This window comes from Phoenix dactylifera, chromosome 10, assembly GCF_051530095.1.
Source record: "Phoenix dactylifera cultivar Ajwa chromosome 10, Ajwa_hap1_PhDact_Kaust_v1.1, whole genome shotgun sequence".
In the NCBI taxonomy this organism is placed as follows: Eukaryota; Viridiplantae; Streptophyta; class Magnoliopsida; order Arecales; family Arecaceae; genus Phoenix; species Phoenix dactylifera.
In genome coordinates, this window is record NC_143199.1 from 18,547,711 (window position 1) to 18,574,668 (window position 26,958).

Below are 26,958 nucleotides of genomic sequence, written 5' to 3' on the forward strand. Positions count from 1 at the left end.
GGGAGAGGTGAAAGATTTTCGGTAAAGCTTGCCTTCATATAATATGTATCGGGAGGTTAGACGCCTGATTCGGCGGGCCTCTAGCTCATCATTGGGGAGGGCTTCATTTTGCAGATAGCTGACAAGCTCGTCCATCCAGCTCGGCTCGGTGTCGATGCAGAGGGTTGGCTCAAGCTTCTCTGTGCTGGGCGTTTGGAGATATTCGAGCACTATTGGATTAGGGAGCTCGCTCATGCGGAAAGTCGCCAGCTTCGACAAGTGATCTGCCCTTAGGTTCTCTGCCCTGGAAATGTGCTGGATGTTGAAGGAGCTCAAGATGGACGCGAGATCTCGCACCTTTTGGAGATATCTCTGCATCGACGGCTCTCTTGCTTCAAAGTCCTCCAAAACCTGGCTCACGACCAGTTGGGAGTCACTGAAGACTTTCAGGTCCTCTACCTTCAGCTCTTTTGCTAATTTGAGCCCAGCAATGAGTGCCTCATACTCTGCTTCATTGTTCGAGGCGGAAAACTCGAAGCGTAGAGCTTGCTCCACGACTACCCCATCTGGGCTAGTAAGAATAAGACCTGTTCCGCTACCCTCCGAGGTTGAGGAGCCGTCCATGTATAGGACCCATGGCTGCCTCAAGGTCTCCTCCGCTGGCATGAGTGAGAGCTCGGGATCGTCCGGCAAAGTGCACTCCACGAGAAAGTCAGCGGGCGCTTGGGATTTAATCGCTGGCCTCGGACGGTATTCAAGGTCGAACTTTCCGAGCTCGACTGCCCACTTCGCGATCCTCCCTGCACGATCCGACCGTTGCAGAATTTGCTTTATGGGCTGGTCAGTCAGTATGGCCACAGTGTGGGCCTGGAAGTAGGGTCGGAGCCTTCGAGCTGAGATAACCAAGGCAAAGATTGTTTTCTCCAGCTTGGAATATCGGGTCTCGGCGTCCTTCAGTACCTGGCTGGTATAGTACACCGGTCTCTGAAGCTTGTTCTCTTCTCGGACTAGGACCGAGCTTACCACGACCGGGGAGACGGTCAGGTACAAGTAGAGGAGCTCACCCTGCTGGGGTTTTGTAAGTAATGGAGGGGAAGCAAGAAGACACCTGAGCTCTTCAAAAGCTTGCTAACAGTCCTCGGACCATAGAAAGTTCTTTGGCCTCTCGAGGATGTGAAGAATGGGAGGCATCGCTCGGCCGACCTGGAAACGAATCTTTTCAGAGCTGCGACCCGTCCAATGAGCCGCTGTACCTTCTTGACTGTCTTTGGTGGCACCATCTCTTGCAGCGCTCGGATCTTCTCGAGATTTGCTTCGATTCCACGCTGGGTGACTACGAAGCCAAGAAATTTGCCCGAGGTGACTCCAAATGTGCACTTGGCAGGGTTGAGATTCATTCGATACTTTCTGAGTATGGAGAATGTCTCATTGAGGTCAACCACATGGTTCTCTATTGTTCGGCTCTTCACCAGCTTGTCGTCCACATAGACCTCCATGTTTCGGCCTATTTGATTTTTAAAGATCTGGCTGACCCGCCTTTGATATGTTGCTCCGGCATTTTTCAACCCGAAGGGCATCACTTTGTAGCAATAAATGCCCTTGTCGGTGATGAAGGTCGTCTTCTCCTCGTCTTTTGGCACCATTCAGATTTGATTGTATTCCGAGAAGGCGTCCATGAAGATCAATAACTGATGCCCTGAGGTGAAGTCAACGAGCTTGTCGATGCTGGGGAGTGGAAAGCTGTCCTTTGGGCAGGCTTTATTCAGGTCGGTGTAGTCCACGCACATGCGCCACTTTTCGTTAGCTTTTTTCACGAGGACCACATTGGTGAGCCAGTCTGGATAGGAGACCTCTCGGATGAAGCCGACCTCGAGAAGTTTGTCCACCTCCTTGGCTGCTGCTCGCTGTCGTTCCGGGGCGGAGCCCCGTTTCTTCTACCGCACAGGTTTGCAGGTCGGTTTCACCTGGAGTCGGTGAACCATGACCTCGAGGTCTATCCCCGGCATGTCGGCGGGCGACCAGGTGAAGACGTCCATATTAGACCGGAGGAACTCGATCAGGTGGCCTCTTTCGCGGGAGCTCAAGCCGGATCCGACCTGCACGGTTAGCTCTAGGCAGTTTTCTTTTAAGGGAATCTAGGTAAGAAGCTCACCAGGTTCTACTCGTTCCTTCCGGGGGTCGTCCCGCACTTCCAAGGTTTTGATGGGCAGCATCTGATCTGATGTTTGGGTTGGCGCCTTGGCCAGTTGCTTCTCTTGGCTTGGTGCCTTAACCGGTTGCTTTGCTTTGTGAGTCGCCATATAGCACCGCTTAGCTACTAACTGGTTCCCACGAACTTCGCCTACTCCTCGGTCGGTGGGGAACCGCATGAGCAGGTGATAGGTCGAGACCACATCTCGGAGGGCGTTGAGCCCTGATCGTCTAAGAATGGCATTGTAGGCCGAAAACAGACGGACCACAAAGAAATCCGTCCTCACGGTGCTTTCTCGAGGGGCGAGCCCGACTGTGACAAGAAGGCTGACCTCGCCCTCAATCGGGACCGAATCTCCGGTGAATCCGACTAGTGGAGCATTCATTCTTCGGAGTTGGCTTTCCGTCATCCTCATTTTATGATAGATATCGTAGTACAAAATATTTGTCGAGCTTCCATTATCAACTAGGACGCATTTTACATCAAACTTATTTACAATCATGGAGATGACCACAGCATCATCATGAGGAGTCTCAACTCCTTCCAAATCCTTGTCCGAGAATGAGATAGCTCCGGAGGTGCGCAGGCGCTTTGGAGGGGTCCTTCCCCCGGTTGGTTCTTCAGCCAAGCTTTCCCCTCCGATAGTGTTCATGGTGCCGGCGATAGGCCTGTTGTCACTTGGACCTTCGGGCAGTGCGGTATTTTCCACTGGCCTCCTTTCCTCGCGCCGGTTCTGCACAAATTGGTTGAGTACTTTGCAGCGGATGAGCGCCTCGATCTCATCCTGGAGCTGGAAGCAATCCTCCGTGTTGTGGCCGTGGTCCCGGTGGAAGCGGTAATACTTTCTAGGATTGCGCCGAGCCCCTATATCTCACATCGGGGGTGGAGGTCGGAAGTAGTCCCGACCTTCTATCTCCATTAGGATCTCTGCCCGGGGAACATTGAGGGGAGTGTAGTTCCCGTACTTCCCCGAGGGCATTCGTGGCTGCAGCGAAGATCTCGGTCGAGGGGGGACCTTGTTCGAAGCTGTCCTTGTTGTCGAGGTGGACTCCTTAGCCGAGGCAGGTTCTTATCTCGGTGGAGAGACCGGCTTCTCGGGCGGCCGTGCTCCTCGTGGCGTTTCTTCTACTTCTTTGAGGCTTGCTCGGTCGCGCCCTGCCTGGAGGCGATAGCCTCTTCGGCCTTCGCATACTTCCGAGTTTGGGCCAACATCTCAGTGAAGTTGGCGGGGAAGCTCTTCTCAATGGAGAAAAGGAACCTGTAGGATCGAGCCCCAGTCTTCAGTGCCGACATGGCTATTGACTGGTCAAGCTCGCGAGCCTCCCAGGTTGCAGCGGTAAAACGGTCGAGGTAGTCTTTGAGGGACTCTCCCTCCTTTTGCTTGATGTCGAGGAGGGATTCCGACGTTCGCCGCTGACGCGGCTGGCAGCAAAGTTGGTAGCGAACTGCTTGCCGAGCTGCTCAAAAGAGGATACCGTGCTCGGCTTCAGTCCAGAGAACCAGAGGCGAGCCGTTCTCCGAAGAGTTGCTGGGAAGGCCTTGCAGAGCACAGCTTTCGAGGACCCCTGCAATGCCATGAGGGCTCGATAACTTTCCAAATGGTCGAGGGGGTCAGCAGTTCCATTGTAGGGCTCCACCTAAGGCATTTTGAACCTCAGTGGGACCAGCTCGTCCTCGATCTGGCGGAAAATGGGGCACTTGGTGGTGAACTCAAAGTCGCCCTTGCGCCTTGCCTTACTGCTGTGGAGCGCTTCAATCTGGCGCTCGAGCTTCTCGACCTTCCTGTTGAGTTTTCCACCCTGGGGGATTGCCATAGTAGTCTGCTCCGGCTCGTGTTGGTTCGGGGCTGACTCAGCTACGGAGCGCTGCGGCCTTCTGTCTACGCTCCTTTCTGGCAGTTCTCTCTGGGGAGACGTTCGGGCTAGGCCTTGGTAGCAGCACCGTTCTTCGTTGTTGGCTCTCGAAGAGCCATGGAGATTTTGGCCCTGGGGCGCCCGTTCGTCTGGAGGAAGCACCGGCTGGACCTGAGCCTGTGGAGGCGGCATAACTGGGGCCTTCGCGCGTTGCAGGCCTTGGACGGCTGCGGCCAAGGCTTGAACTTGTTGCACCAGGGTCTTGAACTGTTCCGGCTGGACTTGGGGAACTAAATCCGCCGGAGGTCTTGGTGGTGAATTCTGGACAGAGTGTCCAGGACTCGGTGGGGGACGCCGGGAGGCATTGGAGACTCCTTTACTTCTCAACTTCATGGCCACAACTCGGGCCCTTCCTCTAGCACCAACTGTTGCTGGAAATTGGACCCGGAGGCGACCAGTGGCTGAGAAGGTGGAGCTCCGGCGTGAGATGGCGAGTGGGGTCTGTCGGTGGGCGGCGTCCTCCGAGGGACCTGCAAAAAGCCGGTGGCCGAGGTTTCCGGCGCCGGCCCTCCAATGCTTAAGTCAGAGGGGGCTAATGTGTAGAGGGAGATAAAGTATTTTCTCTAGTTTTTGAGCCCGGATCTGCTCTAAGAGGGAGGGGTTTCCCTTTTATAGAAGGGTACAGGATTACCAGCGATGTGATGGGGCGAACGGGTTACCGTCATGATTGAGCATGATCATGTGAATTAATGCCCGATCATGTGAATTAATGCATTGCCGTGGGAGATCAGGCCGGAGCCAGTGAGCCGTCGTGGCTGATCGGACATGGCTGAGTGGGCCAATTGCTTGCCGTGGAGGGCTTGAGATCCGTAGATAGTATGCGTATTGATTGTTGAGTGAGCCGGAGATCAGCGGAGGCCATGCGCATTAATTGTTGAGAGACATATACTAATCCATATTTTGTGTATATAATAAACATGTGTTTATAATATACCAATTTATTTAAGGTGTGTATTGTAATACATGTTTCCTTACGAACAACTTGTTTGATATATTTAGCCTAGGAATGTACACCAATTAGTCTAGTTATTTGCATTGTCTAATATATATGCAATTCCTCTCAAATTTGTGCATCACAGAGTATGAAGCCAGAGAAAATTTGGTCAGAAAAAAATATTAAGAAAAAGAACATTTTGCAAATCTGGAAACAAAAAAATGACCAATCTTAAAATAGTTGATCTTACATACATAAGAATGTGTGGAGCTATTTTTGTTAAAGGGTGGCTCAATACACAAGACTCCTACAAATGTAGAATTTGAGGAGGGTCAAATATACATAGCCTTATCTTCACTTGCGAAGAGGCTATGGAACTATTTTTGTTAAATACCTAGTTCCTACTCAACTGATTAAAGTGACCCAACTTGATCCGACCTAAATTTACCTTAAGATTGCATTGGGTAGGGTGATTGAGCTTAGCCGAGATAGGGTTAAGAAATATAAAGGTTAGGTTGGAGTAAAGTTTGCCTTCAACCCAACACAACCCATTTGAGTCGCAGACCTCTCCAAGAGTGTTGCATTTTGCTGTGTTGCTGGTCCTATGCAAGTGTCTGGAACATATTAGGGCTAATCCCTCATACGCTTGGCTTGAAAAATAAGTATAACTTTTTGATTTAACCAAGCTTTAAGCCCACACGATCCAAAGTCAGAACAACTAAACTCATTTGCAATCTAAATAATATTGAATCTAGTTGTTCCAATCGGTCATTCGTCTTGTCTATTTCCTCTGTATTTTGATGCAAGAGAATGCGTGATATACACTCAATCTTCTAGAGAAGTGCATACTGTTGGGGGAAAACCCAAGTCGTGCCAGCTCGAAGGCGCTTGACCAGGGAGCGCCGACCAGAAAGGCGCTCGGCCAGGGAGCGCCGACCAGAAAGGCGCTCGACCAGGGAGCGCCGACTAGGAAGCGCCGACCAGAAAGGCGCTCGACCAGGGAGCGCCGACTAGGAAGCGCCGACCAGAAAGGCGCCCGACCTCAACACTCAAACTGGAGGCACCCCGCCGAGCAACTAGCTCGGCTCGGCGCCCGACCAGGTGCCGAGCCCATGCCTTGTCCAAATATTCAACCCTAGCCTAATCCCTTAGAGAATCTGACAACTAGATATCCGACCCCATCGTACTTTGTTTCCGTCATCAAGCCATTAAGGCACGTGACCTCCGCAGGCCTTCGGCACGCCCTATCATTAATGCGTGTGACCCCTGCGGGCCTCCAATGCACTCAACCATTAAATGAACACGGCTCAAGATGATCTCCAGATCACTGGACCATCAAAGCGTATGGCTCTCCCTGATCACCGATTCACTCAGCAATCAATGCACTTGCCATCTACGAACCCCAGGCCCACCACGGCCGGTGGTTCAACCACTCCAACAGGTCCGATCAACCATGACAGTTCGCTGACTCCGGTCTGATCCGGTCTTATTCTCCACAATGCCATTAATGAGTATGATCGTGCCCAATTATCACGAAAAAGACAATTTACCCTGTCACCTCTCAGGTAACATAATATCCATCTATAAAAGAAAACCTGGGGGGAAAGAAAAAGGGACAGACACACACACAGGAACAAATATTCTCCTCTTTTACTCCACTCATATACTAGCCCCCCTCTGACTTAAGCATCGGAGGGCCGGCGCAGGAGATCCCGGCCACCGGCTTTCTTGCAGGATCCTCCAGGAGGACGCCACCAGCCGACGCGCCGCCATCTACTGTTCCAGCAGCGGAGCTCCTCCCCTCTCGGCTCACGGTCGCCCCCGGGTCCAATTTCCAGCAACAGTTGGCGCTAGAGGAAGGGCCCGAGTTGCGGCCATAAAACTGAGAAGTAAGGGGGCTTCCAATGCCTCTCGACGTCCTCCACCCAGTCCTGGACACTCTGTCCAGAACTCGCCACCTCCAGCCGAGTCAACTCAAGTTCGGTCGGAGCAGTTCGATGCCCTGGTGCAACAAGTGCAGGCCTTGGCCACCGCTGTCCAAAGCTTGCAACCTAGGGGCATCCCGACGGCACCGCTCCCTCCGGCCCCAGTTCAGCCGGTGCCTCCTGCAAGCGGACTCCCCCTTCGAGGTTAGGACTCTCAAGTCCAGGCCTCCCTCTGGAGAGAACATCCAGTTAGAGGTCCTGGTGGCTGGCCACAACCATCAGAGGCTGAGTCGGTCCCAGGGCAACCTGCTCCGGAGCAGGCCGCCGCGGTGATCCCCTAGAATGATGAACTCGACAAGAAGGTCGAGAAGCTGGAGCGCCAGATTCAGGCGCTCCACGGAAGGAAGTCGGGACGTGATGGTGACTTCGAGTTCACCACGAAGTCCCCCTTCTCCCAACAGATTGAGGATGAGCCAGTCCCGCCACGATTCAAGATGCCCCAGGTGGAGCCTTACAACGGCAGGACCGACCCTCTTGACCACCTGAAAAGTTATCGGGCCTTAATGGCCCTACAGGGAGCCTCGGACGCCATGCTGTGCAAAGCTTTCCCAGCAACGCTCCGAGGACCAGCCCGGCTTTGGTTTACCGGGCTGAAGCCGAGTACCGTTTCCTCCTTCGAGCAGCTTGGCAGGCAGTTTGCCAGCAACTTTGCTGCCAGCCAGCCCCAGCGGCGAACATCGGACTTCCTCCTTGATGTAAAACAAAAGGAGGAAGAGTCCCTCAGAGAGTATCTGGACCGATTCACCGCCGCGACATGGGAAGTCCGGGAGCTTGACCAGTCAATTGCCATGTCGGCACTAAAGACTGGAGCACGGTCTTATAGGTTCCTCTTCTCCATCGAGAAGAATTTTTCTGCGGACCTTACTGAAATGCTAGTTCGGGCGCGGAAGTACGCAAAGGCCGAGGAAGCCGTGGCCATTAGGCGGAGCGGGACCGAGCAGACTTCCAAGAAACAGAAAAGACGCCGCGAGGAGCGTGGCCAGCCCAGAAGCCCGTCCCCGCGCCGAGCCAAGAATCCGCCCCGTCTGAAGAGTCCACCCCGATTACGGGGACCGCCTCAGCAGAGGTCACCACTCCGCCCGAGGTTTCCACCACGGGCTCGTGCACCCGAAGGGAGGTATGAAAACTACACTCCCCTTACTGCTCCTTGGGCCGAAATCCTCATGGAGATTGAGGGTCGGGATTATTTCCGGCCCCCGCCTCCAAGACGAGATCTCGGAGCCCGGCGTGATCCCCGGAAGTACTGCCATTTCCATCGGGATCATGGCCATGATACGGAGGACTGCTTCCAGCTCCGGAACGAGATCGAAGTGCTCATCCGCCGAGGGGTGCTCGATCGATTTGTGCGAGGCCGGCGTGAAGAAAAGAGGCCGGCGGAGAGAGCTGCACAGCCTGAAGATTCAAACGCCAACAGGCCCATCGCCGGCACCATCAACACCATCCGAGGCGGAGCCTCGGTCGGAGAAGCTTCAGGGGAAGGTACCTCCTCGAAGCGCCTACGCACCTCGGAAGCCATTTCATTCTCAGATGATGACTTGGAGGGAGTCGAAACTCCCCACGATGATGCTGTGGTCATCTCTATGGTTATGAATAGATTCGATGTAAAACGCATCTTAATCGATAATGGAAGCTCGGCGAACGTTTTGTATTTTGATGCCTATTGTAAAATGGGGATGACAGAAAAGCAACTACGGAGGATGAATGCTCCATTGGTCGGATTTACTGGGGATTCGGTCCCAGTAGAGGGCGAGGTCGATCTCCTGGTCACGGTCAGGCTCGCCCCCCGAGAAAGTACCGTAAGAATGACCTTCCTTGTGATACGCCTGCCCTCGGCTTATAACGCCATCCTTGGAAGACCAGGTCTCAACGCTCTTCGAGCCGTGGTCTCAACTCGCCACCTGCTCATGCGATTCCCCACCAGCCAAGGAGTTGGCGAAGTTCGTGGGGACCAGGCGGTAGCAAGACGATGCTACATGGCGACCCATGAGGCGAAGCGACCGGCCGAAGTGTCGATCCCAGCAACAGACCAGCCTTCAGCTAAAACCCTGGAGGCACGGATCGGCCCTCAGAAGAATCGGGTAGAGCCCGGTGAGCTACTAATCCAAGTTCCTTTACACGAAAACTTTCCCGAGCTAACCGTGCAGGTCGGCTCCGGCCTCAATGATCGCAAAAGGGATCGCCTCGTCAACTTCTTGCGGAACAACATGGATGTCTTCGCATGGTCGCCCGCGGATATGCCAGGGTAGATCCAAAGATCATGGTCCACCGGCTCCAAGTAAAGCCAACCTGCAAGCCTGTGCGACAAAAGAAGTGAGGTGCCGCTCCTGAACGACAACGAGCAGCAGCCGAGGAGGTTGATAAACTTCTTAAGGCTGGCTTCATTCGAGAGATATCCTACCCAGAGTGGCTTACCAATGTAGTTCTCATCAAAAAGGCTAGTGGGAAATGGCGCATGTGCGTGGACTACACCGACTTGAATAAAGCCTGCCCAAAGGACAACTTCCCACTCTCCAGCATCGACCAGCTCGTGGACTCCACTTCGGGGCATGAGCTATTGGCATTCATGGACGCCTTCTCCGGATACAACCAGATCCGTATGGCGCCAGAAGATGAAGAAAAGACGGCCTTCATCACCAACGGGGGTACCTATTGCTACAAAGTAATGCCATTCGGCTTAAAGAATGCCGGAGCAACTTATCAGAGGCTGGTCAGCCGGATCTTCAAAGACCAAATAGGCCGAAACATGGAGGTCTATGTTGATGACATGCTGGTGAAAAGCAAGGTGGCGCAAGACTATGTGACTGACCTTGATGAAGCATTTTCTACACTCCGAAGGTACCAAATGAAGCTCAACCCAGCCAAATGTGCGTTCGGAGTCACCTCGGGCAAATTCGTTGGCTTCATCATTACGCAGCGGGGAATCGAGGCCAATCCTGAAAAGATCCGAGCACTCCAAGAGATGACGCCTCCGAGAACAGTCAAGGAGGTACAACGGCTTGCGGGTCGAGTCGCAGCTCTCGGGAGATTCATCTTCCGATCGGCCGAGCGCTGCCTTCCATTTTTTGCGACTCTTAAGAAGCCAAAAAACTTCCTATGGTCGGCCGAGTGCCAGCAATCTTTTGAAGAGCTCAAGCACCTTCTTGCTTCCCCTCCCCTGCTCACAAAGCCTCGGCAGGGTGAACTCCTCTACCTGTACTTAGCTGTTTCCCCTGTAGCAGTGAGCTCGGTCCTGGTTCGGGAGGCGGGCAAGCTCCAAAAGCCAGTATATTACACCAGCCGGGTCTTGAGGGATGCTGAGACCCGATACTCCAAGCTGGAGAAGACTGTCTATGCCTTGGTCATCTCAGCTCGGAGGCTCCGACCCTATTTCCAAGCCCACACGATGGCCGTGCTGACCGACCAGCCAGTAAAGCAAATCCTGCAAAGATCAGACCGCGCAGGCCGGATTACCAAGTGGGCCGTCGAGCTCAGAAAATTTGACCTCGAATACCGACCCAGACCGGCGATCAAGGCGCAGGCACTCGCCGACTTTATAGTCGAGTGCACTATACCAGACGAGGCCGAGCCCGAACCTGAGCCTGCGCCAGCAGAGCAGACCCCGAGCTCGACATGGACTCTGCACGTCGATGGTTCTTCAAACTCGGGGGGTAGCGGAGCGGGTCTCATCCTCACCAGCCCGGATGGGGTGGTTGCCGAACAAGCCTTACGCCTCGAGTTTCCTGCTTCCAACAACATGGCGGAATACGAAGCACTCATCGCCGGGCTCAAGCTAGCCAGAGAGCTAGGAGTGAAGGACCTGAGGGCCTTCAGCGATTCTCAGCTCGTCGTCAACCAAATCCTGGGTGACTTCGAAGCCAGAGACCCCACAATGCAGGAGTATCTTCGGAAGGTACGAGACTTCACCTCGACCTTGAATTCTTTCCACATCCAACATGTCGCTAGGTCAGAGAACCTTAGAGCCGACCAGCTGTCAAAGCTGGCGTCCTCTCGCATGAGCGAGCTTCCCAGAACGGCGGCACTGGAGTATCTCCAAAAATCCAGCACGGAGGAGCTCGAGCAGGCCCTTTGCATTGAGTTCGAGCCAAGCTGGACGGACGAGCTCATCAGCTATCTGCAAGACGAAGTCCTCCCTAGTGATGAACGTGAGGCTCGCCGAGTGAAGCGTTCCGCCGCCTGGTACATATTGCACGAGGAAAAGCTTTATCGAAGAACTTTCACCTCTCCCCTCCTCAGATGTCTCCGCCCGACAGAGGCTGATTATGCAATGCGTGAAGTCCATGAAGGGATTTGTGGAAATCATCTGGGGGGACGAGCATTGGCCCATAAGATTTTGCGCCAAGGGTATTACTGGCCGACACTCCAAAAGGATGCTTTGGACCTCGTCCGAAGGTGCGACCGATGCCAGAGAAACGCCAATGTCCAACGCCGACCCTCGGCTCCGTTAACCTCCATCAGCTCCCCTTGGCCTTTTGCCCAGTGGGGAATCGACATCCTGGGACCATTCCCTCTGGCGACCGGGCAAAGAAAATTCCTAGTCGTCTCCATCGACTATTTTACCAAGTGGGTGGAAGCCGAGCCACTCGCCCGGATCACCGAGCAGAAGATGCGGAATTTTATCTGGAAGTCAATAATCTGCAGATTTGGGCTCCCCGCATCCTCATATCGGACAACGGCCGCCAGTTCGACAACCTCCGCTTTAGAGAATTCTGCTCCGAGCTTGGCATCGACTACCGCTTCACCTCGGTCGCGCACCCTTAGACAAGCGGAGAAGCCGAGGTAACAAATCATACTATTTTGCAGGGACTCAAAGCCAGGCTCGACAAATCCAAAGGACAGTGGGTCGAAGACCTATACAATGTCCTGTGGGCTTACCGGACCACATTCCGTGTCCCCACCGGCGAGACTCCCTTCAATTTAACATATGGAACGGAAGCTGTCATCCCGTTGGAGATCGGACTCCCTTGTCCGAGGATAGAATACTATGATGCCAGCTCCAACTCCTTACAGCTCAGAAATAACCTGGACCTAATCGAGGAGACAAGGGAGGCCGTCCAAGTTCGCATGGCAAGGTACCAGCAAAAGACAGCACAGTACTACAACGCCAGAGTCAAAGTTAAATCGTTCAATGCAGGGGACTTCGTCCTTAGAAGAGCCGAGGCCTCCTGACCGACCAAGCAAGAGAAACTGGCTCCAAATTGGGAGGGACCTTACCGAGTCACACGTGTCCGGCGGCCCGAAACTTACAAGCTGGAGTCTCTCGATGGGACTCCCATTCCACGAAGCTGGAGTTCTGAAAATCTCCGCGTATACTACCAGTAGAACCCCGAGGTGTTCCCCATTTTTTAATCATAAATCTTATTTTACAACAGCTTATGTGCACTTGTTCAAATTCGCCAATTCTCCTAATGATTGTCTCATGGTACCAGACCTGGCCCGGCTCGTCAATCAGCATAAAGCGGAGCCAGACGCCTTGACGAAACCTTGGAGCGTCAAACAATCGAGCTCGGCTCGATCTCCATCAAACATCGAGCTCGGCTCGATCTCCATCAAACAATCGAGCTCGGCTCGATCTCCATCAAACATCGAGCTCGGCTCGATCTCCATCGAATACCTCGACCACGGTCGGGATGCCCCGATACTTCGGGATGACGGAGCACCTACGTGGTCTCCCTGAAGATGATCGTGAGTTCGTGAGTTCGTGGGTTCGTGAGTTCGTGAGTTCGAGATGCGATCTCCATCGAGCTCGGCTCGATCTCCATCAAACATCGAGCTCGGCTCGATCTCCATCAAACATCGATCTCGGCTCGATCTCCATCAAACAATCGAGCTCGGCTCGATCTCCATCAAACATCGAGCTCGGCTCGATCTCCATCAAACATCGAGCTCGGCTCGATCCCCATCAAACATCGAGCTCGGCTCGATCCCCATCAAACATCGAGCTCGCTCGATCCCCATCAAACAATCGAGCTCGGCTCGATCTCCTGTTCGTGATCAGTGAAACATTCGTGATTGGCGACAATCTCTGATGGCAATTGGCTTCTATTATGCCGGCGTCCCTAAAGAACGGACTCCGAGCAGAAGAGCGTCCTCAAAATCGCCGAGCAAAGTTCACAGCCTCGGCGTAAGACGCCCATGGTACCAGGTACCCATTCGATTAATGTCTTTACATTATTTCATTTACTTCATTTACTTCATTCCTGATTAATTAATTACCTAAATGAAACCCCGACCAGCGTCGAGGTACCTGGTCGGGCTAATCATTGCTCGGCCTCACCCGTCCCACATGCACTGTTCGACCGCGAGCCATAGCCTAGTTTATACCGGCAGCTCGATGAATCCTCATCCCGAGCTTCGGGACATCCGACTCGGTTGTCGAAAGAAGTCCGACAATCCGCCTTGGCAACCTAAGGTCCGAGTTTTAAGTCCGAATAAAATTCGAGTTTAGTGACCTTTGGTCCTAGGGCTCGGCCGAATTCTGAGCTAAGCTCGAGAAGGCTTGCCGAGCCCAAGCATATCCTCTTAGACATAAGCATCGCGATATTGCTGGTCGAAGGTCCGAGCAGCGGAAACTCAGACCTGAGCTCGGACTGGATAAATACGCCGAGCCTAAACGCAGGTCTAACTATGTAGCGGACGAAGTTGGGGCTACAGAGCCCAAGTCCTTGGAACCTAAAGCGGACCCAAGTGAAGAAACTTAGGTCTACCGAAAATCGAAAACACAAACCAATAGCAAGTTACGAAAAAATATTTATTTAAAGGTATTCATTTAAAGGAGCCCGCAGGCTAAGTACAAAGTTTGGGCTCGGCCTTAACAATATGGAGGCCATCCCAATTTACAAAAGTAAAGAGAACGGAAAAACTTTTAAGGCTCAGCTCTACTGTCCTCGGCGACTTCAGGAACGGCTGGTTCCTCTGCGATCGAGGTTCCTACCTCAGCCTCGGCGGCCTCGAGAGCAGCCTCGGCAATCTCGGGAGCAGCCTCGGCGGCCTCGGGAGCAGCCTCGGCAATCTCGGGAGCAGCCTCGGCGGCCTCGGGAGCAGCCTCGGGTGCCTCGGCCGGGCCCTCCTGGGCAGCCCCGTCAGCTGCCGGAGCTTCCGTCTCCGCCTCCGACTCCTCGACCCCCGCTCCTGGTTGAAGCAGGTTAAGGTCGAAGTCTGGAAGAAGTCGCCGCAGTTGGTTGCGGAAGTCCTTGAAGCCCTAGATGAGCCCGTTTATGCCTTCCTCTTCCAGTAAGTCGCGAAACTCTTCCGATTCACAGAAGAGTTTAACGGCGTCCTGGGCCTGCTCCCGAGCCTCCTTCTCCCGAGCCTCGTGGTAAGCGGCCTTCCGCTCCAAATTTTTTATTTCCCGTTCGCGATCGACGAGCAAAGATTGCGCGTCGAGCAAACGGGTCTCGAGCTCTTGGGCCTTGAGGTGAGCTTCCCCCACCTCCTGCTCGCGGATAGCGAGCGATGACTCGGCCTCCGCCAGACGAGCCTCCGCGGCGCGCACTTCAGATCTGACAAGTGCGTGCGTGCCCTTCTCCTCTTCGAGCTCGGCGGTCAGAGCCCGAATCTCGTCCTCGGCCGACCCCATTCTCGCCTGAAGCTCCTGGCACTCGGCCTCGGATGCGAGACGCCTCGCCTCGGCCTCCTCGTGCCCCCGCTGATGCCTTCGGGCTCGCTCCCGATAATCCTGGATTATATGCATCAGCGTCTCCGTCTCGTGCAGATGCTGTAAAAAAGGGACGTGAGAAACGAATTTAAAATAAAACTTGCACAAATATAGTTGCACGAACGAAGGGATGAACTTACCCGGACAGCAGAGCAAAGGGCAGAGTCCATGAAGGCGCCATAATTCATGGACCGGATCTTCGCCTGGTCGGCCGGGAGCAGCGCGACCTGAAGAACCTCGCGCGCTACCTGGGGGTTATCGAGGGCCGAGTCGCCTTCGAAAACCGCCCACCCGGGAGCGTAAGGCACCCGCTCCCGGGGGCCCGACGAGCCCGGAAGGCCGGCCTCGGCTGGCCTGGGCGGAGCCGACCCCGCAGCTCCTTGACTATTCCCCGGCTTGGGACTGGGGAATTGGGGTCGGACAGGCGGCCGATCTGACTGCCGCAAAGTTAGGGCGGGGCGCGCAAGCGCCAAACCCGCCGAAGAACTCCTCCCCCCTGGTCGGCGCTCGGGGCTTCCTGCCGACCAGGAATTTGCGAAATTGGCGCCGGGCACGGGAGCGCTTTCGTAGCCCCACCGGAGCTCGCGCCCCTGGAACCTGGGCCCTCCCTCCGACCAGCTTCAGAATGCGCGGTGCTGGGAGCGCCCGTCTCGGCCGCCGCGGTCGCCGAGACCTTCGCCTTCTTCTTTGGCTCGGTCGGCTCCCCCGCGAGCTCGGCCGCCCTCTTCTAAAATCGGGCGTACAGAACCTCGCTCTTGGTCACCATTTTCGCGATATCTGCAAGGGCGAGCAGGATTAGAACACAGACTAATAGCAGAATAAAAAAGTGACTTTCTATTATTACCCTTACTCTGAGGACGCGCCGAGCTCAGGCCAACATTCACTAAAGCGTCCTCGCTTATGAGGCCACTCAGCAGAATACCGTCCCCGAGGCTGCGAACGGTGTCAAGGATCCCCTGCTCGCGCATAGAAAGCTTGGGGACTTTGTTGACGGTCCTAAGTCGGCTCGGCCTCCACCTAGGGTCAAAACCCCATGTCCGCTCGGAGCCCAGGAAGAAGAATTTCTTCTTCCACTCATGAATGGACGATGGGGCGCCCTGGAAGAGTGGCCGACCCGCCCAAAGAGCGACGTAGAGCCACTCTCCGTCTCCCGGGTTCGACTTCAACACGAAAAGTCGCCGGAAAACATTTACAGAGGTAGAAATCCCGAACGCCAAACACAGCGACAGAAAACCGACGATTGTCCTCCAGGCATTCGGAGCGAGTTGCGCCGGGACCAACTGGTACTCCGTAAGCAACTCGTTCACGAACCCGTGAAAGGGAAAACGTAGGCCGGCCCAGAGTGCCTCTACGTACACTCCGATCCGGCCTACCGGAGGATTCGTTACTCGATCCCCCAATCTCGCGGGCTCCAAACGGAACCCTCGTCGAGGAAAGAACCATTCCTCGACCATTTCGACCTCCAACTCGCTCATGGTGGACTCGATATCACTCGGACCGGGACCCATTAGGAAGAAGAAGGGTTCTGAGAAGATAGAAAAGGAAAAAAAGGGGGGACCTGTGGAGGATGCCGGAGATAAGAAGCTTCGGACTGAGAAAAGCTGGAGGAAGAAGACAATAAGAGAGTAGCTGGAGGCCAGGTGAGGATTTATATAGATCCCTCCAACGGCCCAGATCAGCGAGAAAAAACGCTGCTCCCCGTTCAGATCACGATGCGTGTTGGCCCGAAAGATGGAGCGCCACATTCAATTCGGGCTGACGCCTCGAACACATAAGCGCCTCGTCGGATCGTGCGGCCCTATCATGAGCCCACGACGCGAGGACGCTTCGGAGAAGGCACCCTAATAATGAGACGTTCTGGGAAAGAAGAGACGCCGCCTATTAAAAGCACCTCGAAGCGCGCGATAATTCAAAGCGCGCGATAATTCGAAATTTCCTTAACTCATAATGGCCCGATTTAAACTACTTCCCGCGCTCAAGCTGGTGGCCAGCTGGAACTCGGAAGTCGGGGGGTAGTGTTGGGGGAAAACCCAAGTCGTGCCAGCTCGAAGGCGACCAGAAAGGCGCTCGGCCAGGGAGCGCCGACCAGAAAGGCGCTCGGCCAGGGAGCGCCGACTAGGAAGCGCCGACCAGAAAGGCGCTCGACCAGAAAGGCGCTCGACCAGAAGGGCGCCCGACCTCAACACTCAAACTGGAGGCACCCCGCCGAGCAACTAGCTCGGCTCGGCGCCCGACCAGGTGCCGAGCCCATGCCTTGTCCAAATATTCAACCCCAGCCTAATTCCTTAGAGAATCTGACAACTAGATACCCGACCCCATCGTACTTTGTTTCCGTCATCAAGCCATTAAGGCACGTGACCTCCGCAGGCCTTCGGCACGCCCTATCATTAATGCGTGTGACCCCTGCGGGCCTCCAATGCACTCAATCATTAAATGAACACGGCTCAAGATGATCTCCGGATCACTGGACCATCAAAGCGTATGGCTCTCCCTGATCACCGGTTCACTCAGCAATCAATGCACTTGCCATCTACGAACCCCAGGCCCACCACGGCCGACGGTTCAACCACTCCAACAGGTCCGATCAACCATGACAGTTCGCTGACTCCAGTCTGATCCGGTCTTATTCTCCACAACGCCATTAATGAGCATGATCGTGCCCAATTATCACGAAAAAGACAATTTACCCTGTCACCTCTCAGGTAACATAATATCCTTCTATAAAAGGAAACCTGGGGGGAAAGAAAAAGGGACGGACACACACACAGGAACAAACATTCTCCTCTTTTACTCCACTCATATACTAGCCCCCCTCTGACTTAAGCATCGGAGGGCCGGCACCGGAGATCCCAGCCACCGGCTTTCTTGCAGGATCCTCCAGGAGGACGCCACCAGCCGACGCGCCGCCATCTACTGTTCCAGCAGCGGAGCTCCTCCCCTCTCGGCTCACGGTCGCCCCCGGGTCCAATTTCCAGCAACACATACCATATCTCGTACATATCATATTTAGCAGAAGGATCGCCTGTGGATAGGGTATCCCATATCCATTTCTTACATGCACGTATACATTATAAATCACGACTGGTATCCCATATCCATTTCTTAAGCACCTTTTGTTATGCAGGACAGTGACAAAGTGCAACTTCTGGCGTTGCATATCTAAACAAAGTCATCAATTGATTGCTTAACGAACGTTGACCATGTTTAAACTTGGGTCTTACGCATGTTACCCCGGATTTTCATCGTCTCTAATTAACAATCTTTTGTTATTTGATCAAGTCTCTGTGCAAGCAATTAAAAATAATGTTTTAAAATTTAAAATCTCCATGTCAAATGGCAACAAAAATAAATAACACCAGTATCATACTGCTATTTCCGCTGTCTCTTGTTTTTAACAGTTAACGATGCCCATCATGATGCCATTTGTCTGTTACAACAGTAGATAGGCTTGGACAAATGATTCAGCCAGTTGAGTGATTTCCATGAACAATTTCTTTTCTCACTGGTCGCTACAAATTTTTGAAAAAGAGCTAAGTTTCATTGACATTTTGATGAACAATCAACTTGACTGTTAATTACATTGCTAAAATCAAAGACCATAAGATGGAAATGGGAAGACATAATAACCTTGCACCAGAGATATCGAAGTACAATTTTCTCGAATTCATGATTTTGGATACTCCAAAATTTTTCATCCCACTGAATTCCTACATTTGTACATATAAGGGCTGCTGACTGTACTTCCCTTTGTAAAAGAGTAGCAAGTTCTAACTCTCTAAAAAATAAAAAGATACAAACTCACAGATTTATTATGTTTTTGTTGAAAATCCATTCACAAGCATATTGGTTTACTTAAGCTCATTGGTGATGCAAGATGTTTGATGCATCCAAAATCTCCTCTCGAATATTTTTCTTGAGCTACAATGAGTGGTACTTGAAGCACTACAGATTTAGACATGCATTAGCATTGACGAACCATTTCAACAGAGTTTATACCGAACAGGAATGCATGACTCCCCTCTTTAATCTTTCTTTAGAATTATAAGGCATTCTAGGCTTCATCCATTATGGGAGTTCATGAAGCCTCCAAGACCATGCATATACCTGCCCAACAAAGTCATTCAAGGATCTAAGCCGAGAATTTGCATTAATTGTGCTTGATGCCCAAACCAGCTCTCTTGGTCGTCAGTGATCACAATGGAAATCTTAAATCCCACTAAGGGGTCACAGATAACCAGTCCTCGGTATTCTGATATTTGGAAGAAAAAAAAAAAATTGTAAGCTGCAAGTGCATGTACCATGCTGCTAATAAGTTTTGAGGGCACAACAAGGTGCACATCATGCAGTTTGTACTACTTAATTTTAAAATTATAGTGGAACTACAAAATTGCCCAACGTAAAACTTCTTCCTCCTTTACAGACCAGACATTTTTATTGTTGTTGTTTATATGACTCGAAAAAGACCTTCTCTATATTGTGTCTTCGTAGAAAGAGTCGTGGGTATCCCCCCCTTGGTTCACCGATGACATTCTAAAAACCCTTGGAAAATAATATTCTTGAGGTAACTGAATCAAATGATTGAAAATATTAAATATTTCAGCATGACAGATTTTATATGCAGAAAAATTTGGTGAGGTTGACGTATCAACCTCCATATGCAGTGAAAAACTCTCCGTCCTATTATCTGGTGCCAAGAAACCAGCATTTAACATAGACCATATCACAAAAAACAGAGAGAGAAGCATTATGATAAGCAAACGAACAAAGCAGCAGGCATATGCCTTCACTCGGAAAATAGACCATGAATGGATATTAAAATTTCCAAAAGCTAGCCGAAAGTTCAAGTTGCACTCCGCATTGATGGGAATCAAAATGGTAAAGTTTAAACTTGGGTACAGAATCCAAAAGGCATTGAACTTCAAGGCCGCGACAAAAACAACTTCAATAAGTTTAAAGAGTTTGACAGATCCCGTAATCATGAAATGAGATGTAATGTTGAATAAACGCAGGACATACTCTACCCAACATTTAGTTCCAAGATTCTTCCAAGTTGCATCTCACATTTTTGTCTGTTTTGCAATCTTAAACCACTCTGTGTGGAAGGATCCTGGCATATCAGTCCTCTCATATGTATGAGCTCCAAAATACTTTGTCCCATATAAAGACACTATATGTATCAACTGCTTAATTTTCTAAAGTTTGCTATGAAGAAAGGGTAGATATTTACATCTTTGTTTAATCCGCATAAAAAAGAATACAAAACAACTAACTGACTGCGCTCGCAGCAGTTTGATTTAGGTATGCTTTCCTAAGGTTGACAATAAAGCAGCTGATCATGAGCCGGACTTGAGCACAAAAAAAGTCAAATTTAAATAGGTCCAGCCCGAAGCCTAATTAAAAATAAATAAAGTTTCGGCCCGAGACCTGGCCTGTGATCAGCTATAGTTGACAAGTATATTATTTATTGGGAAAGATATAACACATTCTTTAATCCAGATCCAACTTAGGTGATTTCCAGTAACCCCATTGTAGGACTGGAGGTTATTTGACTGCCCAATTGGATATAGCAGAGGAATAAAAATTAAAAATAGACCTATGCCCATACTAACATCTGCTTCATAGGTATTCTGCAAACAAAATCACATCGAACTGAGTTCCACTGTCACAGAGATGAATGGTGAGACACATGAAAAAATTCTGCCCTAAAGTACTGGATTAAGCTAATTTATGTAAAAAAGAGTAGAACATCTTTATGGTATTGCAGGATAATTTAACACCTAAGGAGTATTTTAAGCATGCATATCTTAGATATAAAGATGTTAAAGTTCTCCCACGGATGAAATGTTTGGCTTTCTTATAGTGTGAACAATTTAAACACCAACCATAGATATGTTTTGCGCAATTTGGTGTTCAGCTGTCCAAGGATAAAAACAATGCTCGTAGACATTATATTGTAAACAAACACAAGCTGCAGATATACTCCAAATCTGCTCCTGCAATACCGGTCTTCATATAACCTTCACGGCCCCAAGTATTAAAGAGATCAACTAGTTTGCGAACAAGATGAGTTTTTAACTGAGTTACTTGCTCTGGCACTGCATAACTATGGCTTCACACTTTCCTCATCAGCAGAAACAACCTTTGATCCAACTCAAAGTTGGTCGCATTAGAGGGATCCCCCTTGAGCATCATCAGAAGCCCACCAAATGAAGCATATAGCTCCCTGATCAAAACAAGAGAGAAATAATATTAGTACAATTAAATAGGAAGCAAATGAAGCCTTCTAGACATTAGAAACCAAGGTGGAAAAAGCAAAGTGGAAAAATTAATGTCATCCACTGGCATAATATTCATACTTGGGGATTATCATAGCTAATCTTGACTCGCACTACAGCTAAAATAAGCCTGCCAGAATATATGGGATAAGAAACAACTGGCTCGTATCAAAGATCTGGAGAGAACCATATTTATCAAGCAGGAAAACCATCCACTTAGCTCATTCATTTTGAAAGTACTTAGAGTTAACGCACTAGTTCTGCATTGTCAGAATCTTTTGAAAAAATTAATATGGGCACAAGGTGGCAACATTTGGGGAAGAATCAGAATTCCTGTTTGAGTGGTGCTACTATAGTCATCTAGTTCCCTTCTTTTATGTCCTTTTCTGGTGTAAAAATGTTCACATAAAAATAAAACAAAAAGAAAGTTGTTGATAAGAAATTAAACTTAACTTTTTTTTCCAATCCAAATGATAGCTACAAAGACTCTGGATATCTTTAGGTTAAAGACAAACTTGGGGAAAAAAGGATAGGTGGTCTTAGGCCAAGATACAAAAGGCAATAAATGGAACAAGGTTCTGCTTGACCTAAAGGAATGCTAAAAGCTTATGCAAAGTAATTACTGACTAACTTTAAACTTAGCATCAACTTTTTTTCTTTTAAATAAGTATGCAAGTAGAACATATTAGGCATAAGAGGTGCAAAGAATATAATTCAATTAGCTCAAAATAGGGGGAAACAACTTAATATATAAATTAAATTAGGTTCAATTTTCTAACTAAACGAGGATGAAAAAAACTTGAGGTATAGGTCACGGTACATGCGTGATGTGACTATGATATAAAATATAATAAATTTATAAAATTCATATGAGATGGAAATATGCATTAGAAAATGTTGAATGGACTTTCTTAGGGCAATAGAACTACAGGGTATTTCATATTAATTGGGGTGCACATGAACCTCGCCATCACAGAATAAACTTTAGAAATGATAAACCGGACTGTCTTATACCAAAAGACAAACATAGAAGTATGGAAAATTATGGAAATAATGTGCTTGTCCTGTGCACTAGGTTTTTAGTGTAATGTGGAATACTAAGAAAATTGTCAAATGGTTGATGGGTATTCAGGTGATAACTTCTATATTTGGACCACTTCCAGGATTTACCTGATTGACATATTGATATGCCAAGCAAGAAAACAATGGACTAGGAAAACCCATGCAAAGGTCTAATGAGCATATAGTTAAGTTCGACATCCTAAAAGGTTTTGACTTAAGCTACAAACCTAATTTAAAAGCTCACTATTCCAAAATGTCAATAGTATTCAAGGTCCTTTGGTGCTAAGCCATAACATCAGAGAACTTCAATGCTAACATGATTGCAACTTCTGGCATGGCCGATAATAATAGTTCAAAACTTCAAAAAATATTCTGAAAATATATACCATAGGACTGCTTCATAGACAATACGTAACATTTAAGATACAAATCCATCCGACAGCAATAACCTCCAAAAACTCGTCAAGTTTCATTCATCAAGTATTGCATGCATATGAAGTAACAATTGATAAATGGGATGCCTGCCGCTCTCATACTATGTTCACCGAGGCAATGCTTCAATCTGCAATTTTTTTCACCGACAAAAATATTTTGTAGCTATTTATTTTAAAGTCAAGGCCTCTTCATGCCCTCTAAGTGGAAATTCATAGAACGTAATGATAGGCAGATAGTGTCAACAGAACTTCCACAACTCACATTTCTGAATTTACTAAGAGTAAGCAGAGATACTTATCTACTATAAAAGCATACAATTCAATAACTAAGAGGAAAAGATACTAAACAAAAGCCATACACTTTCACATTTGGTCCAGAACTCTCCTCTGAGATCTTATATAGTTTCCCATGCATAACATACTCAAACTTATCCGCAAGCGACTTTCGCTGTCCCTGAAGATCCAAAAAAAGAAGTTCATAAGTCAGATTCCAAAGTCAATTGATCTTGAGGTATAAATTCTACAATTTGTTAATTTCATTAAAAAAAAAAAGTGTCCCTGATATTAAATTCAATTTCAAGGTGATCCATTGTTTGAACTTTATGTCTTGAGGAGTGAAAAAGGGAGGAGATATACCATCTAAGCATGGAGTGTCAATAAATCAATCTCCAGAGGTACTATGAAAATTCATATGCGATATGTATTAATCTTCTTGATACTTCTATATTGGATAAAATAATCCTAGAGTTGTTAACAAATAGGATAAAGAGAATCAATAAATTGATCACCTGCGTATAGTAGCCACTGTCAGGAGTTCCATCCAGACTCAGAGTTGGAGCTAGAACCATTGTGAATTTGTCTCCGACATGAAGTGGATAAACTTCAGTATTGACATCTAGCTGCATGGACATATCGAACTGCTCGCTGCGTGCTTCAATTCGGGTCACTTTACAAAAATCATAGAGAAGCAGCTTTGAGTTAAAATAGAGTGGACTTAATTAAATAGAAGCAAATAATGTTAATAGATTCAAGATCCAATGTCGCAGTTCCATTTTCTAACAATTAAATTAAGAAAAAAAATCAAACTGAATAGAAGAAACAATGCAATATCCACTAAGTGTCTAAATGAAATTGCTAAATAGTAACGAGTTTTGACAAATAGAAAAGGTCCACAAGAAATTAATCAGATTGCAACCAACATACTTGGGAATTCACATATGCCAGTGTATTACAAGTAACAAGAAAAGTCTTTCAAAATTAATATTAAGTTCATTTCTATCAAGAAAACAAAAATATCGTGTTCATTGATAATATTAAAAAAAATTGAGTATAACACTTGAGCATGCCTGTTCCATAAAATAAGCATTTAATATTGAAACACAAATTAAAACCAGCTGCACTTTTCTCGCGATCAACGAAGCAACAAGAATCAATTATCCAAGCAATATAAGAACCGACCAAGTTTGAAGAGCAATCAGGTATTCAAGGTTGCATCCACATCCATAAATCAGATTGCAAGCCTTATGGTATCCAAGGCCGCATGCTGCTGCCATCCAACTTTATATATTATACAATTTTTTCTCACAGACGTTTAAAAAAAAATGTGTTTGAATTTAACAAGAGCTAGATATTAACTTAAAATCCAATGATGAAACCTGGTTCAGATTCAGCTCAGATTCTCCTTATGGGTCTTGCATCTCGATCTAGACTGGATAATTCTAAACTAATTCAGGTTCTACATTTCAGTTTGTTGGCTTCCTTAGATACAAATCTTTGGAAAGAATCAAAACAGTCATTTTTCAAAAGATTTAGCAAACTCTGATACAGATCCACGCAGAATCCGATTTGTACCCATCTTGCTAGCTTTACCATATGCAAAGTGATCACAATAAAATAAAATTTTCAGACTTTGAAAGAAATGAAAACAAATCCCAAAAGCAATATGACGTGATAACTTTTTTTTTCCATCGAGCGAAAAAGCAAGATTAAATTTTGACGCTCGTGAACGACATTATGCATTACCTTTATCAAATTTTTTACCATCTGGGTCGAGCCTGGTCAGCGTGAAGATATCCTCGAAAAGAAGCTCAACCATGCTGCAAATCTGAACGATTCGGATTGGCTGCTGGAGAACAACGGAGGCGACAAAGGATGGAGCTGGGTGGCTCTCGGAAAGAACCTAAGGCTCCGGTTTAAGAAGCGGCGCAACTCTAGGTTGGTGGGGTGGGGTGGGGTGGGGTGGGGTGGGGGGGTTGGGGGTCAAGCCGGGCCCAACTTGCCCATCCGGGAGGGTTGGCTCCAGAAATTATAGATTTTGTTGGGAGTGGAGGGAGTAAGAAGCGGAGGCTCACCCACTGCGCCGAAGAAGCTCTGCGCGCGTGCTAGGGTTAGGGTTTGCTCGGGCGGAGGCGGCTGTTATAGTGGTCGGTGGAGTCGGGGAGGTGGGGTGGTCGGGGGCTCGAGTGAACTGTGGCGAAAGGAAGACTGAAGAGGGGTGGGGAGACGGTGGTGACGGGTGGCGGCTCTGTTGGCGCCGAGCGGCTCACGGCAGTGAGAGAGGGGGGGGGGGGGGGGGGGGGGGGGGGCAATTTTGGGGGAAGTGAGGGAGGGAAGGAGAAGGAGGCGAAGGGGGAAGGGGTGGTGGTGCTCGGCGGACGGGCTTCACGGCCGGCGGCGCGGCGTGTGGGCGAAGGGAGTGGCCGAGTGGAAGTCTGGGAGACTAGGGCGTGCGGACGGGCTTCACGGCCGGCGGCGCGGCGTGTGGGGAAGGGGATCGGGATTCGGGGGAGGGCTGGGAGTGGCCGAGTGGGAGTCTGGGAGAGTTGGAGACTAGGGCAACTGGAGAGAGGACCAAATCCAAATGGCAAAGGTCAATCGGCATCGGGCGGGGGCTGGGAGCCTCGGAGACTTCATCACTTCTTGCTCGTTTGGTTCGCGGGAAGCATTTTCCTTCCTAGGAATATGATTCCTGGAAAACAAATTCCTAGGAAAAGAATGCCTAGGAAAGTACTTTTGGCATGTTTGGTTGACCATGGAAAAGTGACAAATTTCCAAGGTGCTTATGTTTGGTTGGCCATCCACTTTCCTAGGAAAGTTATATATAATTCCTATTATGCCCTTAATAAAAATTAGGTTTTTAATGCCTCTTTAATGCTTCTTTAATGCTGAAGGGACTTTTTGGGAAAAAGTAAAAATGGAGTAATTCCCGCCTCATGGGAAAGTAACTTTCCCATGTTTCTCATGGGAAAGACTTTCCCATGAAATATGGGAATCACATTCCCATGGGAATACAACTTTCCCTTCTCTCTCCTTTGAAAACTCCAACCAAACAAGAGGCATCTCATTACTTTCCCGTTGACCACACTTTCCCCCCTTCTTTTCCCGCGAACCAAACGAGCCCTTCAGCGAATCAGCAAGAGCCAAAACAGCAAGCAGACTTGAGCTCATTTGGGCTGGGCCGCTGGCCTGCTAGAATACTAGGGCTCGTTTGGGCTCGTGAGCTGCTCGGGCTCGGATATAAATGAACCTTATGTTGGGCTCGGGCTCGGACTTGGACTCGTTTAACAAGCCTAATAGTGGGCTTACACACATCCAATGCACATGAAAGGTCAGTTAGTGCAAGGAGAGAATCAACCACTCGTGAGCCTTCCGGTGCTAAAAACAAGGGGGGGAGGGGAGATTCAAAATATTTCAAACCCAACCCAAAGTTAAGTTAGGTTAGGATTCGATTTAAACCCAATTTGTACCTAACCCAATCTAAATTAACTTAATATTAAATATAAATAGTTTGTTCTTGATTTCAATATAAGTTATTAAATTTTATATAATTATATTTTTAGTATTGTTACGGGGGAACTTAGCCACCATGCCCCACGTGACCGGCACGCGCGCCCAGGAAGACTACGGCTGCCCCTTGATCCAGCAATCCGACCTCGGGTCGGATATCTTCGGCTCCGCAGCCCGACCCCGAGTCGGCTGCCCCTTGATCCAGCAATCCGACCTCGGGTCGGATATCTTCGGCTCCGCAGCCCGACCCCGAGTCGGCTGCCCCTTGATCCAGCAATCCGACCCCGAGTCGGCAATCTCTCGACAACAACAGACTGTTCCTCTGAGGCACGCCGCGGCCCCCTGCTCCACTACTTCCTGCAACGGCCGTATCCGGCGCTGCCCCACGATCCCCTGTAACAGCCGTACAACGTGGAGCTCCACTATGCCCTGCCATGGCTGTACCCAGCGCTGCCCCACGACGCCCTGTAACGGCCATGTCAGTGGCAGCCCCATCGTACCACACGATGACGAATCCCCGGAAAAACCCCCCAGCCTGATATATATGAGGCTGGGGGGGAAGGGGGAGGGTAAGATATATCTTCCAGAGTATCATCTCACCTGCTACCTTCTCCTTCTCCTTCTCCTTCGATCTCCTCTGACTTGATCGTCGGAGGGCCCCCACTACCCCGGTGGTGGTGCGAGGCTTGCTTGCAGGTTTCACGGCGGAGGGCGGAGCGCAACCAAAGCAACTCAAAGGGAACCC

At 49.6% G+C, this 26,958-nt stretch overlaps 1 protein-coding gene across 1 annotated transcript; it reads right to left on the reverse strand.

Annotated features, from left to right (window-relative positions):
• Positions 1-20,441: 20,441 nt before the first annotated feature.
• Positions 20,442-25,309, reverse strand: LOC120109498 (DNA-directed RNA polymerases II, IV and V subunit 8B-like). Its single transcript, XM_039123247.3, has 4 exons — positions 24,450-25,309; positions 23,216-23,373; positions 22,787-22,881; positions 20,442-20,879 (listed from the first exon to the last, which is right to left on the reverse strand). Exons 1-4 carry the CDS (start codon positions 24,520-24,522, stop codon positions 20,768-20,770), a joined length of 438 nt encoding a protein of 145 aa, XP_038979175.1. The 5' UTR covers positions 24,523-25,309; the 3' UTR covers positions 20,442-20,767.
• Between the last annotated feature and the right edge of the window lie 1,649 nt (positions 25,310-26,958).